This window comes from Chanodichthys erythropterus, chromosome 11, assembly GCF_024489055.1.
Source record: "Chanodichthys erythropterus isolate Z2021 chromosome 11, ASM2448905v1, whole genome shotgun sequence".
Classification (NCBI taxonomy): domain Eukaryota; kingdom Metazoa; phylum Chordata; class Actinopteri; order Cypriniformes; family Xenocyprididae; genus Chanodichthys; species Chanodichthys erythropterus.
This window is the reverse complement of record NC_090231.1, coordinates 34180716-34192737: the sequence shown is the minus strand read 5'-3', so window position 1 is coordinate 34192737 and position 12022 is coordinate 34180716. Positions and strand designations below refer to the sequence as shown.

Here is a 12022-nt window from a genome sequence, read left to right as displayed (position 1 = left end):
TTTATTCTGCATAAAAATGATTTATGGAGAATAAAATGCATAATTACCTCATATGTGCGGCCAAAGGTCATTCTGGAGGAGATGTAGCGAATATGTGGATATGTCACCTCAGGCATTGAGCCAGTGTGCTGAAGGAAACAGAAACATGAAATTAGTGACGGCACCTAATGCAAAAACAGACAGAAAGGCAAATAATTCCTGTAATTTGGGCCCCGATATTTATGTGCACGCATGTCACTCCATATGACTCAAAAATAATTTTAGTCTTTCAAATATATCAAATTCAAATTTCACACTTGAAATGTCTAATGAGCTTCCATTATAACTTGTGATGCATAATTCATGCACCCATACAAATCATTCTGAAATAACAGATGTTGCGGATACACGGCTTGGTGCTGCCGCCATTAATCTGTGCCATACCTGAGAGCAAATCAGGGCTTTATTCATGCTAATGTACGCATATATTTCAGCTGATGGAGGGGAGTAGGGACTCACCATCAGCTGAATGGGGAAATGGTGCAGTCTAGGTGGAGGGTGATAGTGAGGCAGATGTGGATGCAGGTGTCCTGAAGGATAGGGAGCTACAGTAACACCAGCCTCGATGCCCAGCTCCCTAAAACAGCAAGAAGACCAAACAACCGGCAGGTTAAAACATTGAACAACATAATGCTTGAAACACCAACATCATGACTAACAGATCATGGTTAGGGCTGCATTAAATTGGAAAAAAACGACATTGTGATATTTTGTTTTTCTGCTATATATTGCAATATGAAAACAATTTCAACAGATGACTTGAGCTCTATTTGGAAAGAATGAATCATTATAGAATAGTTGGGGTTATTTTATAGGGGAGGAAATTTGCATGGAAAATAAAATTACAAGCATGGATAAAAACAATAGAAGAAAGATACAAATTAAATGACAGTCCTTTATGTCTTTGAGATAAGTCTAACAGTATTCAGGTACAGAAATTGAATAATCCAAATTGAGCTCTTTCATCTTTTTGCACTCAAATGGTTTTAAATCACTTGAATGTTTAAACTGACAGGACCTAAAACACGTGTGCTAAAATTTCGCTCTATGATGGTTAAACTTTGCAATTAATCAGAGAATCATGTGCGTTTCGAACCGTTTCCATACGAATCAACTGCAATCCCATTAACATTGCGCATCCAGTGATGTGAATATCGTGAATGTGCACATCACGATATCGATGCTAAAATGATATATGGTGCAGCCATAATCATGGTATTACAGAGATGTTCAGTTATGTCAATTTGTTGGCCAACCAGGAAAACTTATTCACCATTAACTCCCTTAAGAATATCTAATGGGTTTTTAAATGAGAGCAGTTTTCAGTTAATAGTAAAATAAGGTCTATGGTGACATTCGTTCGAATAAAACTTAATGATTTGTTCCACAACATAAATCACTCTTTCATATCTCAAACATAAGTTGCTAAATAAGAACTTATTTTAATCATAAAACCTGATATTGTAATCATAACCTGATACTGTAAAAATTAACTGGAAACTCCTGAGGGAACCCATGGCTTCAAACCATCTGAAACATTAATTTAGAGAAACATTCCGCTTTGTAATGTACTCTACCATGTGGTCCTCTGGTCAGCCTGCCGAGGGTGCGATGACATAGTTTGTGGGACGTGAATGTGATGTCCGTGACCGTAGTTAGGATGCATTCTATGAGGATGTGGCGGGGGTCTCTCATGTGCTCGCCTTAAGGAAAGAGGAATAAAATTTGTTACACTACAGCAGGACACCATTGGCAGGGGCATTAAAATAAAGCACCTTATTGGCAGTTTTAAATTGTACATTTTTTTTACAGCAGAAAAGCTTCTCAATACATAAGGCTTTGAGATTAGAGGAGGGTGATATGAGCAGCAGCAGAAAATAAAATATATAAAAAAAAATCAACTATAAATGGTATATACACTACCGTTCAAAAGTTTGGGGTCAGTAAGGTGTTTTTTTTAAAGAAATTAATAATTTTATTCAGCAAGGACATTAAATTGATCAAAAGTAACCATAAAGTTTTCTATTTCAAATAAACGCTGTTCTCTTTAAACTTTCATTACTTACATTTTCAAAAACATTACTATTTCCACAAAAACATTAAGCAGCACAACTATTTTCAACACTGATATTAAGAAATGTTTCTTGAGCACCAAATCAGCATATTAGAATGATTTCTGAAGGATCATGTGACACTGACACTGTTGCTGAAAATTAATCTTTGCCATCACAGGAATTCATTACATTTTAAAATGTAATATTTCACAATATTATTGTTTTGACTGATGCAGTTTGGTGAGCAGAAGAAACTTCTTTCAAAATATTTAAAAAACTCAAACTTTTGAACCATAGTGTATTACAATACAGCTACATTATGTAACATGAGTTAAAAACAAAAGTAAGCAAATATCAAAAAATAAACAGGAATCACACAGCAACTCACGTTGGGTGCTGCATCATTCTCCGTCTCTGAACCTCCATCCTCTGCAGTATGTCGTGTTGGTGGAGCCTCTGGACAGGGTTTGGGCCCAGAACGGGCAGGTGCTGCAGTGCCTGGTGCTCAGGGGGAAGATGCTGAGACAGAGGGGCACTGGAACCTGGTAGATGGTGGGCAGGCATAGAGGGTGGAGGAGCAGGTGGCACTGAGTGGCCTGGGGCATGAGAAGGCAGGGGGGTGTGGAAGGGGAGGACGGGGTGTGGGATGACATAATCGCCCTGCGGAGGCGGCTGTTGAGGGGGAGGGGCATTGCCATGGGAGTGAGGACAAGAAGAGGAGGACTGGTGGTGCAGGGGGCGTGGCAGAGGGCCATCTGGAGGAGAAAAAGCATAAACGTTAGCATAAATGGCAGAACTTAATCTCCTTTTTTTCCTGAATGATACAAATCTGTCATAAATGACTGTCAAAAACTGTCAAACAATGAACTCTGTTGATGGTAACTATTGAGAGGATGGAAAGAGTTTCAATGTCAACTTCACGATGACTGCAGGATGGCCTGGGAAAGTTTGATTACCCTCAAATGGATGAGTTGTACTGTTTCCTAAGGATTTGACAGACAGAAGGGAATGAGGGAGAAAGTAAAGAAAAAAACTAAGAAAAGAATGACCACGAGATACAGGAGATAAATATATAGAGAGAGAAAATGGGGGAATGCGCAAACAGGTGCTTCGGTGAGCTGTGTGTGGCAATTACTTCACTAAATTCAGGCCCACCAGGGAGCCCTGCCACGCTCATTTATATTCCACACAACACTATTGTGAGCAGAATCGGCAATTAAGTGGGACTGCTGGGCACACTACCTGGAGCACTTAACACATTAAACATCAGGTGTTTCATCTAATTACCATAAAGCACAGGCACCAGCATCGCAGAATCTTCACACACAACAGAACACAGGCATCATCTCACATCAAATTTAATTTTATTGCTTTCCATTTAGAACATCTAATAAACTTGGGGTGCAACGGTGCATATTTCTCTATGTCAGCTTGTATCATTGTTCTGCAGTCTCCTTTTGATTCAGTAAATACTTTTATACACTAGTAATAGGGGTGTAACAATTACATTATTTGCACTGTGCAGTAAAATATATAAATTATCATTCAAATGTTTGCCTTCAGAAAAACTTGATGAATAGTAGAACAAATGAGAGCCAAACTGTTTTTTCCATTTCACTCCTAAATCAGCAATGGATTATAATATTGGATTGATATGATTAAAATAGTAAGGTAAAAGTGCGTACAGGGTGGATGCATGTAGTGCCTGCAGGAAGAGAGCTGAGGAGGTTGGGGCTGAGGCTGGGCCACTATGGCTGAGCTGAATGAGTCGGCCACAGTCTGCTGGCTGGGTCCAGGTGCAGCCTGGGAAACGTAAGCAGGAGGCCGGGAGGCAGAGCCTGGACAGCAGGGGTCAAAGGCAGATGTGCCGTGGAACCCTGTGCCGCTGGATCCACTGCTACGCACTGCACTGCTACTGAGATCCACTGGCAGAGTCTGCTGAGACAGAGAGGGAAGACAGAAACCAACAGTTAATCCAGTGACAAATGTAATCCATTAGAACAAAAACATCTGTCCCATTACCATATGGCTGATAAACGGATTCTGAAGGAAAATACAAATGTGCTGCTTTGGTCGCTAGGGTGGTTGCCAGGGCATACATAAGCTAATAGAAGTTGCAAAAACAAGCAAGTCAAGAGAAGAATCTGTCAATTTTTATTTTTTTTTTCAAAAATATTATTTCACTATATATTATGTCATTTTAGTTTCTGGGGCATTGTTTTTTCTCCATATGAAAACATATGATGCTCTGGCAACTGCTTCAGACAGAAGGAAATATTGATATTTTTCAGCAATTTTAGCTGTTCTGATAATTAATAATAATGGATAATAAAATAAAAACCGGAACTTAATCACTGTCTGAATTGAACTTATTTACAATTTACTTAAAGCTGCAGTCGGTAACTTTTTTTGATTAAAAATCAATTTTTGTGCAAGAACATAACCAGCCAGTGTTCAAAACTATCTCCTTACCTTAGCCTGATTCACAATGGTAAGCTTGTAATAATGTTTTATAATAAAAATTGGTACTGGTAGGTTTCCACAGGAAATTTGAGCATGCCCCTGTTCGTCTGTGCGTCATTACGTTTGTAACGTTTGTTTATATGAAGGAGTCCCAGATAGTAGGCAACATGGCATGTGAGGATGCTGCCTGGTAGTGGATCATTTATAGCCTTTTCTCACTGCAGCTGGAATAATTAAATGTATCATTTTGATGGTGGATTGTAATCCAGAAAGGTCCAAATGACAATCATCGGTGACAACTGGAGATTAATCTGTAGTCAAAAGCAAAATACTTCAGACTGTGAAGTGGCTACAGAAATCGAAATCTACAGGTAACTGTAATACACACTAAATACGCAGACACACAATGCTGATGTTGTTAACATTAACAATTTGAGGACAGAGTATAACAATAATAATTTGCACAGTTTAAACATTAGATTCACCTGCGCTGAGAACAACTCACGTAAAGATGAGTTTCAAATAGAGATGACAACAAAAAGGCAAAACTTACGGACTGCAGCTTTAAATGTTCTATAAGCGATGTTTTAATGGAGGGTGTCACTCCATATTACCTGGGAAATATCATGTCATATATGGGAGGCAAGGATATGATTCTGATAGTTGAAAAGGATCATTTGGCTTCATAAGCAGCTGTCAGTTTATCTTGCTCCCCCTGATTCTCACAACTTTGACACACTGAAATGACGTGCTACTGCTCTTCTGCTCCACCTTTGATTTCAACAATGGTACTGCAATATCTTTGTAGGATAGGTTCGTGAAAAAACTCCAGAATGATTAACATCTCTTACAACACTTTAAAAGTATGCCAAGTTAAGTCTGCAGCAGACATTCACATGCTCAGATCAAATAAGATGTGTCTCATCATTTTTGTGGCTGATTTGTTTGTTTTCACTGCTGTCTTCTCTTATTCACCTACCTGAAGTTTAATTGTAGGGTTAAGGGTTTTGTTGAAGAACATGCAATAGTAATAGCAAGAACCACTAAATATGAGCTGCATATCTCAAAATATCTTCCACATACTTAAAAAATACACATATCAGGTCCATATTTTTATAAATGACACTAGACAAAGAAATTACATGGATAAAAACCAAAACAGTATTAAATTCCTCTCGAAATGAGGGCATTCACCCCAAATCTAATCTTTTACACACTTTGATGTATAAAACATGCCTGACATCACCTCGCTTCGCTAGTGCCTCCTGTCTGCGCATATCCGATGACTAGCTAACGGCGATTACTGCTCATTGCCCCATCATCAAAGGCCACAATCTTTCACTGAATGCATTCAGCATAGAAGCACTTCTTTTCATGCTAAACCTCCTGATATCCCAGCGAGACAAAGCGTCACGGCATAAACAACAACAAAAAAAACTGACACACAAACTTACTTATTACTGACTTACTCATGCACAACATGCACCCACAACACTTCTCTAAGCTGGTAAATAATAGAATTCAGCAGCCAAGACAATTAGTTCAGTGTGAATTATTCAACAAGACTGAGAGGATGGCCTCAAACAAACTCCCCTGTGGAAAAGCTCAGCTCCAGAAAAATAATTTTTTCATAAAGGTGCTTTGGATTTTCCTTTTCATCGCCAAAACATGAAGGGTGATTTAGCATTTCATGAAGGAAGAATCTTAAGTAATTCCAAACAAAAACATATGATGCTAAATGCAAACCATGTGTAAAATGAAAAACAGACGGTTGTGTCAACAATACAGACATTATGCTCTGCACATTCATTGTGTTATTTTGATTATAAAACAAAGAAGCCAAGAAAACAAGAACTAAAATTACGGCTTTCGGAATCAACTGCTGCAGAAGCTTATAATATCCTTGCCTTGTCCTACATTGACATACGAGGTTCTCAAGAAGCTGACATGCAGGTATAAAGGTACCTGGTCGTGGTACTGGTTGCTGCTGCTCACCCCTCCACAGGGCGCAGGCATGGCAGTGGGCCTTTCCAGAGGGCAGCTGGACTCTGGGAAGGCTAAGGAAGAAGGGACCGGGGTGGCGTGATGGTGATGGTGGAAGTGGTGCGAGTGACCGTGGGAGTGCTGGGTGCCAGACTGCGAGGGGCCGGACTGCTGCGTCGCTCCACCCTGCAGGCACCCTGAGTGGGTGTGCCCCAGAGAGAGGTGCCCTGAAGATGGCCCGCTGCAAGGGGAGTGCTGGGGACAACAAGAGGGTAACCTAGGCATCGCCACACCTCCGTTCTCACCTGACAAGCTTCTTCTGCTGTCATCTGATTGGGGCAAAGAAACACATAGAGTTAAAAATCAATACAAAAATATCAGTAATCATTGTCACTGTCACGTATTTGAAAGCAACTTCTTGATAGTGTACCTTCAGTGGCAGTGGTGTTGGTGGTGCTGGGTCCTGGCACTCCACCGTGGCTCTGAGCAGCCAGTGTGCTATCAGGGGCAGCTGCTGAGCAGCTACTGGAGGGAACAGGACCCTCCTGTGGCGATTCTGAGGTACAGGCATTATGGGAAGAGGAAGAAGAACTGACCGGCTGTGGGTGTGTGCTGTCAGAAGTGGTTGGCACGACTGAGAGATCTGAAGATGGAAAACACAAACACAAATGATAAAACTTCACGAAGTGGCCCATGAGGATAGCTACTGGATATTTAATTGTTTATTTTCCATATTTTTAATAACACCATTATAAACATCTTTACTGTCACTTTTGATCAATTTATTGTGCCCTTGATGGATAGAATTTATTTCTTTCAAGGAAAAAAAAAATACTGACTGTGTATATGCATTTTTCATACTGTACTATATAATGTGGAGGTACCTGAATTTGGATGTAGCATTTAAAATGACCGATTTCAGTTTGTGAAAATTAATAATCAGTACGTCTCAGCCAGAACTGTAAAATCTCATACTTTTGAAGAATTCTTACTGAGCTACTACCCAACAGCCTGTAATTTAAGTACACCTTTATTGATAATTACAAGGGTTTTAGCAACTTAAAGGGGTTTGTTGCAACTGACAACAATGGTTTTCCCAAGCTCTAGAACATCAGTGTCAGCGTACGTGTGCATTTTCACACTTACAGACTTTATTCACGAAGTGGCCCATGAGGATAGCTACTCATTAACATTCCATTGCGAGTAATCCATCTGCTTTTTCCTTGCAAATTAATTTCTCACTCCGTCAAAAGAAATGCAAATGCAATCATATCTCGGCCTGCTCTTTTACCACCCCACCAGCTACAGACCCCCAGAGAAAGAGACAAACAAAGAGACACTTTATGACAGTAAATCAAACGAAACAATGTAAATGAGTTTTCCTTTGACAAACCTTGAGATATGAGAGTAAATCACAGATTAATGAGATAACACTACAAAGATTTTATTTCCTTATCCAGAATGGCAATTTAATTGGTTCATATAATAGTTCTCTCTGAATCTTTGGGGCCAGTGGCTGATTGCATAACAGACAGACTTCATTACGGTGCCTGCAAATGAAATTAGAATTAAACTCAATTACACTCAATAAAAGGGATGCTTTTTGTGTCCATCACTCTGTGGCTGTGAGAAAATGCTGTGCAGCTGCAGAGGCTATTTATACTGTTGTGCATGCTGAAACGATATAGATTAATCATTATGAACGGGGCCTGAACACACAGTCGAGATGCAATCCACAGCGCTGAACAACACTACCCTGAATCTACCAGATTCTTTCCTCCTCCCCCTCACACACAGAGATACAGCTCAAAGAGAGAGAGGGAGGACTGCTCACAGTGAAAGATGAGTAGATTAGATGTGACATGTAATATTTCCCAAAACCACACAGTGTTGAACTGTGTGATCTAACTCTCATTCCAGACCTTAAGACCATCACTACAGCACCAAGTCAAGGAGACGCTCATCAAATACTCATCAAACCTGTTACATTTCAAATAATGGCTGACACACAAAACAATCTCTCCCTTTATTTCAGAGTTCATCAAAAGTGGACAGCAAATTGTTTTCACTTGTTATGGTTATGCAATGCATGTCTGTTTTAAAAGTTGCAGTTACAGCTCATGTATATAGAGCTTTTGAATTTCAGCGCGAGAAGAGGTCATGACCAGAACATTCAAAAGACCTTTTTATGTTCTGAAATGAGAGGATATTAAATTTCTGTGGAGTTCCTATTGCTTTCTCCCTTCAACTCCCTCTGGTAATAATCTGAATGGATGGTGGTTTTCAATGCTGGATGCAGCCAGTGATCATGAAAAACACATGGATCTAGAGATGCACCGATTGTAATTTTCTTGGCCGATTCTGATTTCCGATGTTTTTGTTAGTGTGATCTGCCAATACCGATTTTTGCCGATTCCGATTTTCTTTCAAAGAATTATAATAAAAAAATCTATTCTTCAACGCAAAGTTTTTTTTTTTTTTTTTTAATGAAAATAAAACAAGTAAAAAATCAGTAATAAAATAATAAAAAAAAAATAAATGCAACAGAATAAAGAGAGCTATGAAAACTAAGTTTTTCAGGTTAAGTGGGTTTTTATTCAGGTAAGAAATACTACAGAAATTAAAATAATCGAATGTAAAATAGCACATCTAGTGTTATTTTATGTTTACCTTAATTTCTGTAGTCTTTATTATTAAATACAGATTAATTCTTACCATTAAAGTTATAAACGTATTCAGTCAAGAGCAGAAAGTGATTTTCTTTGTCTTTTGTTCTTTGATTGACATGACAGACCGCAGCAGGAATATTGGACTGCTGTCCCTTTTAGAGTTTGTGAGCGCGAAACAAGCACTATTTAACCGGAGCGAAAAGTGAGAAAGAGGAGGCACCGGCGTGGGTGTGTGTCACTTCATCATCGGAGAGAAGAGAGCGAGAACGCGCAGATGACCTTATTGCCTGTGCAGCTGGAAACAAAACGGATTGGCTCGGAATCGGTAAGAAGTGAGAATGATCGGCCGATCACTGATCCGGGCCGATCATGAGGAAAAACGTCCAATTCCGATCCCTGGCCGATCGATCGGTGCATCTCTACATGGATCCATACACTCTTGCTCCTCTACATCTAAAGCTTTTGAACTTTACATTACAATGACGGAAGTAGCACAAACTAAGAGAGAGAGAATGATACAGAGAAGGCACAAAAGAGAATAGTTAGCAGTGGTGTAAAGCATTTGAGTAAATGTAATTAGTTACTGTACTTAAGTATATATGGCTACTTTGTAGTTTTACTTTATTACTGAGCATCAAAGACATTATCAACTTTTACCCTCTACTTGACTACATTTTTGAATAAGTTAATGTACTCTCTACTACTCCAATACATTTGTGATGCCTGATGAGTAACGCAATTACCCGTTACATTTTGCATGGCACTTTTTCCGCAGCAGTTTATTTCTGCTAAAAATAAGTGATATCGCCATCTACAGGGCATTGAAGGCACTATAACTTGGGAAAAAAACTAGATATCAAGGCCATGAAGTAAGAATTTGTCCTCACAATTATTCATTTATTCCCCCATTTTAAGTTAATCGTGGGCACACAAAACAAATAAGTCCCCCTGAATGTAGTGGTCACAAAATAAGTAAATTTTTTATCCTGTCCTGTTTAGTCTTTATAGTTCCTATATCCTGGGAAAGAAAATCAAGTGCCTTTCTTATGTCCTCCGTCTCTTCCACGGCTGGATTTTTCTTCGGTGCCATCACGATAAAAATAGTACCCAAAAACAGCAACCACAGTACACTGATGGCTAGCTTGTGCTGCAGCTAACACACATTAGTTTACGGCTTACCGCTATCTCCGGTCCTTATGAATATCAGTGTCACCAATGAAACAAAAACAAATATTCAGTCTCTGCGATGCATTTAGGTCTTATTTAATTGTAGTTGAACAAAACGTCCAGTAAATGTCCAATACTAACCAGCAAGCAGCACGACCAGGTGAATCTAACTTTAAGTGCTGTAGTTTTACATTCCACTTTTCGCTGTCGGTATTTCAACGTTCAAACGTGCACACCCACTGCATAAAACATCTTATTGCAAAGTCGACTGTTGAACCATTCTGGTTTAGCCTCTCGAGATTCTTGAAACTCAAAACTCTCCAACTCCAACTCCAACTCACTCGGCATGTCACTCGGCGGCCATGATGTTTTCAAATGAAATGGAACCTCATTCATATTAAAATTAAATTAAAATTAAAACAAGGAAACAAATGAGCATAATGTGACCATGATTTACCTAAAATAAGGCAACTAATTAATAAAACGTGACCACGAATTAATAAGTCATGGGAACAAATTCTTAATTAGTGGCGACTGTACGTAATTTTTTCTGTATGTCATGTGCAGGGCTCTGTACATCTCCACACATCATGTAAATAAATAGAAAAGGTCTTCTCACCATCCTCGTCTACGGTGAGGTCCACCACCTCTCCAGCGCTCTGCCTGAGTGGCTGGATGACAGTGGACAGGCGATGACGGCCACGCCCCTCTTGAGCTCTGCTCTGGGAACAGCTGGGCCCCCAGTGCATCCTGCCATGGCTCCCTACCGAACGTGGCCTGTACAACACACAGAGGACAGTTCACATAAACATAAGTGTAAAACTATTTGTAAATGGCAAAAATCAATCTGGCCAGTGATCAATCTGACCGAATGAGCACAGAGCACATGTACTGCAGTAGCAGACCTGTGCTTGTGGTTTGGACTTTTGTTGTTTCTAGTGAATTGCAGCAGGGCATTAAAGCAGCAAATTTAGCAGCTACTGGAATTATCAGATGGAACGTGAATAAGAGTCAGATGACATGAGAGCTAGAGCTCTTTACACACACACACTATAAACCTATGAGAAGATTAATGAGATGATAACATACATTTATTTCCCACATATACATAGAACCATGACTGGTGTAATCCACAAAAAAAAAATTAATAATAATTTCACAACATAGCCTGACACAAACCATGGAATCAACAGATAAACAATAGGTTAAACCACCTACAAACTCCATGACCTGCCACTTGATCTAAGACCTTTGAGAAGAATGCATGTATAAAAATGTATTTCATGAGAATAAATTCAGGAAAAAGAGAAATTGAGAACATGAAAGCTATTTTGTTTGAGGAAGAATCCAGAGGAGGGCCACTCCTCAAAGCCTGAGCTCCCTGGTGTAAACAGTGTGAACAGAGGGGAAGAGCTTGTGCATGGTAGAAAGGGGAGGGGCTTGTGTACAGGCAGATCTGAAATACAAGGGCTGATGTCATTTACTTTCATTAGAGTCATAATAAAAGGTATTACAGCACTAATTTGAAGACCATGACATGCACAATTCTACTTCAAACATTCTTTTAAATTACTTATTTTTGTTTCCGTGTTAAGACAGCTGCATTTTTCTCTTATGCAGCCTCTGTTTCATGTAAATCCTGCTCTC

General features: G+C 39.4%; 1 protein-coding gene across 4 annotated transcripts in view; it reads right to left on the bottom strand.

Annotated features, from left to right (window-relative positions):
• Positions 1–12022, bottom strand: part of rnf111 (ring finger protein 111) — a 42592-nt gene that overhangs the window by 4828 nt on the left and 25742 nt on the right. For 2 of the 4 annotated variants that reach the window (XM_067399520.1, XM_067399522.1), the window contains exons 4-11: positions 10995–11152; positions 6970–7182; positions 6522–6868; positions 3779–4031; positions 2482–2848; positions 1617–1742; positions 499–616; positions 48–128 (exon numbers count right to left, since the gene is read on the bottom strand). In XM_067399520.1, the coding sequence (XP_067255621.1) occupies positions 48–128; positions 499–616; positions 1617–1742; positions 2482–2848; positions 3779–4031; positions 6522–6868; positions 6970–7182; positions 10995–11152 (1663 nt within the window). The remainder of the gene's footprint in view (positions 1–47; positions 129–498; positions 617–1616; positions 1743–2481; positions 2849–3778; positions 4032–6521; positions 6869–6969; positions 7183–10994; positions 11153–12022) is intronic. The other 2 variants (XM_067399521.1, XM_067399523.1) reach the window with 1 other exon arrangement.